An 8,185-nucleotide genomic window follows, 5' to 3' on the forward strand; every position below is an offset into this window, starting at 1 on the left:
TTACATGCTGCTCCTCTTCCTGAGTTTATAGGCATAGAAATTAAGACTCAGAGAAATTTGGTGACTTCTCCAAAGTCACACATCTGGCAAGTTGTCAAGCTCATACTTGAACTCAGGTTTGTCAACCGGTATAAGTCACTTAAATGTTCCAAGTCTCAGTTTCCTCACTTGCAATATGAAGGGATTGGATGTGATAGCTTCTTAGGTAATTTCTAGCTCTAAAATCTGTGATTCTATGCACAGTGGAAATGGACTATCTTGTGAGGAAAAGTGAGTTTTCCTTCTCTCCTCTCATGTATGGAGGTATTGGAGCAGAGATTGAAGGTGTTCTTATTAGAGGTGTTATAGAGGAGACCCATAAATCTGACAGAGAGGAAGACTTGATGAGTTCTGAGGTGCTTTCCAAGTTTGAGATCCTATTATCCTATGAACTGGTTAAGTCACCTCTGACAGGAAGAACCTTGGTTGTACCATAGGTGGGGTTATCCTGTGAGTCAAAGTGTATGCCATCCAGGTGTACACAGTGACAGGTGCAGCATCTGCCATTGGACCCCATAAAGCTTGGCAGGGGGTGGGGTGGGGGTGGAAGGGCAGGAAGTGTCTTTTCTTCCTCATACTAGTGCTATAATCAGGTTCTCTGTCATTTCAAGATCTCCAGTAGAAAGGGAAATAGAGGGATTACTTCTATCCTTTACTGTCTTGCTGCAAATTCCCCCCTAACACATGTTAATCCCACCTCAATAGAGGGGACTTAGGTTTCTGAAGTTTTAGGTTCTACCAGAGACTTCTTGGCTCGGTTCTAGAACATCTCCCCACCTGAGCCCTGCCCACGCTGGGTGGGGAACTTTCTTTTGTCCACTTCTTGATGCTCTATGGTTGGGGAAATCCTGAGGAGTCTCCTTTCAACTATTGTCCTCTTGGTAAATCTACATATGGTCCACTATGTTTAGTCCACCCACTGCTATGCTTCACCTTACTCTCTGCCATCTGACCAGCCCACCCTGCTGACACTATGTATCTTCTGCCTACCCTTTACAGATCCCCACCCTACCCCATTCTCAAGTTCTGGAACAATAATAAAAAAATACTGCTGTTGCTACTGCAAGGGGTTTGTCCAACTTTGTTCCCTTGTGTCTTAACACTCCAGTAACTTTCCAAATAGCCTGGCCTGGCTGCCACTGTGTCCATCTATTGTCACCCTCCACTAGAATGTAAGCTTGAGGGCAAGGACTGTCTTGGTTTTTTATTTGTAATCCCAGCATTTAGTTAGTATAGTGTTTGGCACATAGTAAATCCTTAATAAATGTTCATTCGTTCATTCAAGATCAATATTCCAAGAGCCAGTAATAAATATTCTGTTTGGTGGATTATCTGGAGTTACAGTCAACTAGATGTTTCAACTTGGGTATCCTCCGGGTCCATGAACTCAACACATACAGACCCAAACTTATCATCTTCCCCACTCCCAATACCGTTCTTCCTTTTGACAACACTATTTCTGTCCAAAACATCATTGTTTTTCCAGTCAGCCAATATCCAAATATCTGTTTTTACTTTGTGTTTCTCCTTCCAAATTCAATCAATCATGACCCATATCTATTTTCATCTCACAGTTTCTAGACCTCAAATCACTTCCTCTGTATTCCTGCTGCTACCACTCTAGTGAAGGCCCTTATTACTTAAAATCTAAAATGTAGAAATCACCTCCTCACTGATCTCCCTGGTCACTGATCAGAGAGTTATGAAATCTCAAAATAAGAAAGGTCTTCAGAGATCATATAACTGATCTGTACTTGAGCACAAATCTATCCTGAACTTCCATGTGAAGTGGTATCTAGTCTACATTCGATGGCACACAATGCCAGTTTTGAAGTCTTCTCTTTAAGACATCTTTCCTGATTTGGAGCCAAGATTTCCCTCCCTCATATTTTTACCTTGATTTATTTTCTGGCAACAGGCAGGATAAGTTTCTTTCCTCTTCCATATGAAAGCCAATCCTTAAAATACACTATGACTTTTATTTTTCAGACTAAATATCTCAGTCTCTTCCCAAGACTCCAATCCATCCAACACCTCTGCCCAATTAGTCTTCCTAATGCGTAGCTTTCATCAAGTCATTCCCCTGCTCTTCATCCTTCAGTGGCTCTCTGTAGAATAAAACAAACTCAAACTCATTACTGTGGCATTCAAAGCCTGCCACTATTGACTATAACCTACTTTTTCTATTTATCATGCACTGCTCCCCTCCAAAACTCTCCAGTTAAGCTGGTCTATTCACTCTTTCCAAAGCATGTTGCACACATTGTTCACACAATCATTCTACCTCCCACTGCAAATGCCTTTCCTCTATCTCTTTCTAACCAAATTCTACATCCAGGGGAATATCACTTTATTCCATGAAGCCTCTCCTGATGACAGTGACCTCTATTCCTCCTCTTAGTTCTTAATTGATTACTTAATTGGAACTTGTGTTTTTAGTTAACTTTTCATGTGTGCACACTTTTCTTATCTGCCAAACCAGATCAGGCAGGGACTATGCTTTATATGTCATGCTATGGTGGGCCCAGAGTATCTACCTCCTGGATGTTTATTGACTTATTAATCCCAATTTACTTACCCAGACAGCTGGTTCCAGGATAGTCAGGAAGAAAAACTATGCTGTGGTCTAGGGGGATCAGTCCCACAGCTTTGCTTTGGAGATTGTAGGTGTGGATATGGGAAGGGAGAGATTGATAGAGCCTCAGGGTTTTCAAAATAAAATAATACAGACAACCTTCGTAGCTCCTCTTCCTCTACCATACTAAGTTCCCCACTTCCTGCCTAAAGTTTTAAATTCTATAAGCTTCTATCTTCCCCAAGAAGGGGACCACAACAAATGCCTGGTGCCCCAAGCTCACTTCACCATGCAATTTAAGTGCTACTGACTCACGATTCTTCCAGTGGTTAATCAACCTCTACTCCAGATTTTCTTTGTATTATATATGTGTGTGTATATTATATATGTACATGTAAATATATATACACATATGCAGAGGCATATATATGTACATAAAATATTCATCTGAAAACATGGTTGTTTCTCTCTAGCAGGATATAACTTCCTTGAGGATAAAGATTGTTTGAAATTTTGGGTTTTTTTGTTTTTTGGTCTTATTATACCCCCTCTCCCCCCAGCACTTAGCACAGTACCTGGCATATAATAGGTGCTTAATAACAATTTGCTTAATTGAATTGAATATGTGATAGACAGCTCTGTGTAGGAGAAAGAGACAAAATGAGAGTCTAATTGAATATCTTGCATAATCTCATAGACATAGTTTTATATTAGCCATCGAAGATAAGACAATAATGATCCTGTGTCTCCATTTCCTAAGTGCTCCTACAAAGGAGGAAAATTAGAAGGTATTCTCATCATGCACCTCCTATCAGAAATAGACAAAAGCCCAACTAATCAGAGAACTGACTCTGAGAAAAGGAGTCCTCTGAGAACATTTAGGAAACCCATATGAGGAAAAAGAATCAGAATTCTGCTCTTCAGAGAACCATGAGTTATTTGTCCTACTATTAAGATTTAATTCTTCTGCTGATAAAGGCCTGTTCCTAAGCTTTTGGATTCCCAGGTCATCTGGATGTCGATTCTGATACAGATCCCTCTTCCCACTTTCCTTATATCTATTGAGGACACTCAACTCTCTACTCTTCCTCACTTCCATAAATACAATTAATTGCCAAATCTTGGTTTTGGTGAGGTCTGAAATCAGTCCCAAACAAACACTGAAATAATTGCTTCTGTGTACGTGTGGGGGAAGAGCGAGGAAACAGGATCCAGAGGACTGAGTAGCCATTGATGCTATGAAATTCCTGGGGAGTGGGAGGAGATCCAAAGAATTGTCAGAGTCAGATGTGGGAAGGAACATTCTGCTGGTAGGGGCCATTTGTCCTCATGAAGTCATCTTTCAAAGGTTATAGATATTCCCTTACCACTCTTAACTTAGAATCAGCATTTTAGAGCTGAAAGAAACCTTATTATTGATCAGGGATTCTTTTCTGTGTCTTGGACTCTTTGGCAGGCTGCTGGAGCTGATGTACTCTTTCTCAGAATAATATTTTTAAATGCATAAAATAAAATACATAGGAAACAAATATAAAGACAATCAATTATAGTATGGCATACTTATCACAATATTTTTTTTTTAAAACAAGTTCACAAACTGAAGGTTTGAAACTCTTGTACAGATGAAGAGACTGAGGGTCAGAGAAGGGAGATGCCTCCTCCAAAGTCTCGCAATGGCAGGACCAAGATAAGAACTCTGGTTTCCTACTCCTGGACCAAGGTTCTTCCTGCCATATCATACTATCTCATGACTTTCTTGTCATATAAGCCCTATAAATCCTTTCTATAACCATTCTTGAACCTGTTTCTATTTTGAGTCTTCATTATTCCATGAAGGACAGCTAGGAGGCCGAGTGGATAGAGTATGAGCCCTATAGTCAGGAGGACTCATCCTCATGGGTTCAAATCCAATCTCAGACACTTACTAGTTATATGATTCTGGGCAAATCATTCAATTACATTTGCCTCAATTTCCTCATCTGTAAAATGAGTTGGAGAAGGAAATGGCAAACCACTCCAGTATCTTTGCCATGAAAACCCCAAATGGGGTCATGAAGATCAGACATAACTTGAAAATGACTGAGGACAACAAAAATTATTTCCTGAAGTAATAAAGGCTGCTAGATTGTCACCACTCTAAAGTTGAATATGACTTCTTTGCCTTTTAGCATTGAAGAGGGAGGAAGGGGAAACCCTTTGAGCTTGCATGTATAGGTTTAGTCCATGTTAAGCCACACTATGACCTTAAGAGTTTGAGAAGCTTGGTTATATTTTCTACCCCACCTCTTCTTTCTGCAGTCTTCTCTCTAGAAGTATCCAAGCCTTTCCCACTTACTGCTTGTGTCTCTTTCCCACAGTACTCCTCTCCTCTTTCATCCCATTTCTTATTACTCTCAGTTGGTCCTTGCTCACACTTTCCCACTCCCCAAAGGGAACTCACTCTATCTAGCCACTTCAATACATGGCCTAAGTTTCCTCTGTGCAAAAAGAAATTTTGACAGAAGTAGAGAGGGACATAGGGCATTAGGGTAGCCAGGTATAATGGCTTTGTCATCAGAGAACCTAATTCCAATCTTGACCCTTCCGCTTGACCCTTCTGTGTTTCCTTAGAAAAGTTGCTTCTCTTTTCGATGCTTCCATCTACTTGCTTATCTGTAAAATGAAGACATTGAACTAGATAATCCCAAAGGCCACCTTCCTAGGATCCTAAGGAAGAGCTAGATTCCGTAAACTCGGGACCTAATCTGGTATTTCTCTATTATGAGTTCACTACAATGCAATGCTTCATTGCCTACAGGTCCTCCGCCTTTATGGTAATCACCTCTCTGGGAACCAAAAAGTCTGGGTTACTTTAAAGAGGGAGATAGAGATAAACACCTTTCTTGGTAACTGGCCAGCTCTAGATCATGGAACTTAATGATTTTCCTAGTAGCAAGCAGAGAGTACCAGTTTAGGGGGAAGGGGGTGACAGTTTCTTAAATATCTTCGTCAAAAAACTACTGATGCTTTGAGCCTGGCTGTCCTTGAATGTCCAAGCTGGGTAGTTAGCACGGGGCTCATATGAAATAAAAATGAGAGAATTTCTGGGTTTAATATGCATCCAATAGATTGTCAACTACAGATTGGGCAATCATTTCTGTCCTCCTTTAAAGTGCTGCTATCCCTATTTTTGACCCAGTACTCAATCCTCCCTACTCTCAGAGAAACCCACTCAAATCCCCTTACAGATAGTTAGCCCCCACCCTGTGATTCATTATTGCCTAGGATATTGGACCATCCCAGATGCCAAGCCTCTAAGTCAAAAGCCATGGGTGGGTTTGGAAATCCAAGGAACTCAGGCCTTGTAAACTACCAGGGAGGTGGTGGCCAGGGTGCTACCATCCTGAAGTTGGGTGAGGGAAATAATGCCAAGAGGGAGGCTGCCGGCCCTGAGGGGGTGAGTAAAGCCTGAAATTTGAGGAAGGACTAGTGGATAGTATTGTGACTGGGAATTAATTGGGACACCCCAATCCTGGGCCACCTCATTGCCTTGGGCAGGGCTCAAGGACCCTATAAAAGAAGATCCGGCACAGAGATCCCCAACTCATCTAACTTCTCCTGCTCCATCTTGCTGGTGAACTTGGGTAAGTCTGAGAATGTCATATTTCAGGGAGTAGAGATCTCTTATTGTCTCTTGCCCTTTTCACCTTCCTTTGCTTTCTGTCTTGCATTGGCTGGATGTACTTGGATATGAAACTCTAAGTAGCCAGTCAATTGCGCTTGGCCTTACCTTGGGGTCATCTCTCTCCCTCCTCTAGACCCAAGGATCATAACTTTTTTATTTCATCTGAACTGATATCCATATTCATCAACATTTTCGGGGACTTTCATTTAAATCAAACTTGTGCCTGGTGATTTTTTTGGCTAAAGATGGGTTGAGAAGAGAAGACAGGGTCTACAAGGAGAAGTATAACTTTCTTACTTGGGCTAGATCTTTTGAAGAACTTGGGAGCAGGGAGGGGTCGTTTCTCACAAGATGTGGGACTCAACCAACACCTGGTGTTCTGGAGGGCAACTTTTAGTCTGAGATGTAAAGGAACAAGAGGACAAGACATAGGTTAGGAAACTGGAATAGATGAGATCTGCCACATTAGCTTTGAGATGCAAAAGAACTAAGGAAAAGCAGGAGATATTATAAAGACCACTAATAGGGGTTCTTAACCTGGGGTCCATGAACTTATTAAAAACTTTTTTTAGATGGTTGTTTCTCAATATAATTATTTTTCTTTGTAACCCTATGCATTTTATTTTTTTCATTTAAAAATATTCTGAGAAGTGGTCCATAGACCTCGTGAGACTGTGTTAGGAATCCATGACAACCCAAAAACCTAAGAACCCCTTTACTGAGGCTAGGAAGTACATTGGAGAAATCACTGAATTAAATCAGGAGATCCGGACCTTGCTCTTAGTATGGACATACACTGGCTGTGAAATCCCAAGCAAATCCCTTCTCATCCCTGAACCTCAGTCTTCTTACCAGGAATGTGAGGGCATCAGACTTGGGTGTTCTTTAAGGTTTTGCCCAGATCTTGAACCTTGTGCCCTCTGCCTGTGCTTAGGAAGCAGTTAATTTGCTGGCAAAACTTCTAGGTATTTTGTAGATTTGACCCTTGGGGCCCTTCTCACCCCAACTTCCTTTTTGTCTCCTTCTATCTTGTTTTTACAGTCACAGGACTCTCTCGGAATGTCTCAGCAGCAGCAGCAACAATGTTGCCCCCCAAAACAGCAGTGCTGCCCCCCGCAGCAACAATACTGCCCCCCGCAGCAACAATACTGCCCCCCACAGCAGCAATGCTGCCCCCCACAGCAGCAATGCTGCCCCCCCCAGCAGCAGACCAAGCAGCCCTGCCAACCTCCTCCTAAGTGCACCCCCAAGTGTGCACCTGCTCCGTGCCAGCAGAAATGTCCACCTGCCCAGAAGTGCCAGAAGTCCAAGCAGAAGTGAGCTCACCTCTCGCTCTTGCAGAGAAAACAGAGAGCACCCCATCCCCAAGACTTGGCTACTCTTTCCCCCAACCAGCCAGCCAGCCAGCCAGCCAGCCAGTTGCTCACCTGGCTCAGGCCCCAGCATGCCTGCTCCTCACTGCCGCTGTGTTTCTGAAAGCAGCGCCAACGTGGCGGCCTCCTCCATCCCCACCTGCTATTACAGTGGCACAGAATCCCCGACAAGAATCACATTTGTTGGGAGCGTCTAGTCATCACCGCTGACATGTATCTACATCTCTTGTCTGGCTGCTGGGACTCCCTGGGCACTGTGCCTGCATGCTCTTTCCCATTACTCTTTGTTTTCTGATCCATTAAAAAATAATTGCTCCAGCACTAGCTTCTCTGCCTCCACTTTTATTTTAAATTATTGCATGATACTTAAAGATTGTTCACACCATATTTTGTCATAGTTTCCAACAGGTGGAGGTTGGAGAGTGAAAACAGTAAATAGGTATATAGATGAACATTTAAAAGAATCCTAGAACCATAGATTTAGACGTGGAAGGGACCACAGAGACTGTCTAGTTCCAACTCCCCATTTTACAT

The 8,185-nt window shown here is 42.3% G+C and overlaps 1 protein-coding gene across 5 annotated transcripts in view; it reads left to right on the plus strand.

Moving 5' to 3' along the window:
• The window catches only part of LOC140528806 (uncharacterized), a 30,763-nt gene extending 22,788 nt beyond the window's left edge, over nucleotides 1-7,975 (plus strand). For all 5 annotated transcript variants that reach the window (XM_072646983.1, XM_072646980.1, XM_072646981.1 and 2 more), the window contains one exon: nucleotides 7,320-7,975. In XM_072646983.1, the coding sequence (XP_072503084.1) occupies nucleotides 7,320-7,598 (279 nt within the window). In that variant the 3' untranslated portion in view covers nucleotides 7,599-7,975. The remainder of the gene's footprint in view (nucleotides 1-7,319) is intronic.
• Nucleotides 7,976-8,185: the final 210 nt, after the last annotated feature.

This window comes from Notamacropus eugenii, chromosome 2 (assembly GCF_028372415.1).
Source record: "Notamacropus eugenii isolate mMacEug1 chromosome 2, mMacEug1.pri_v2, whole genome shotgun sequence".
Lineage (NCBI taxonomy): Eukaryota > Metazoa > Chordata > Mammalia > Diprotodontia > Macropodidae > Notamacropus > Notamacropus eugenii.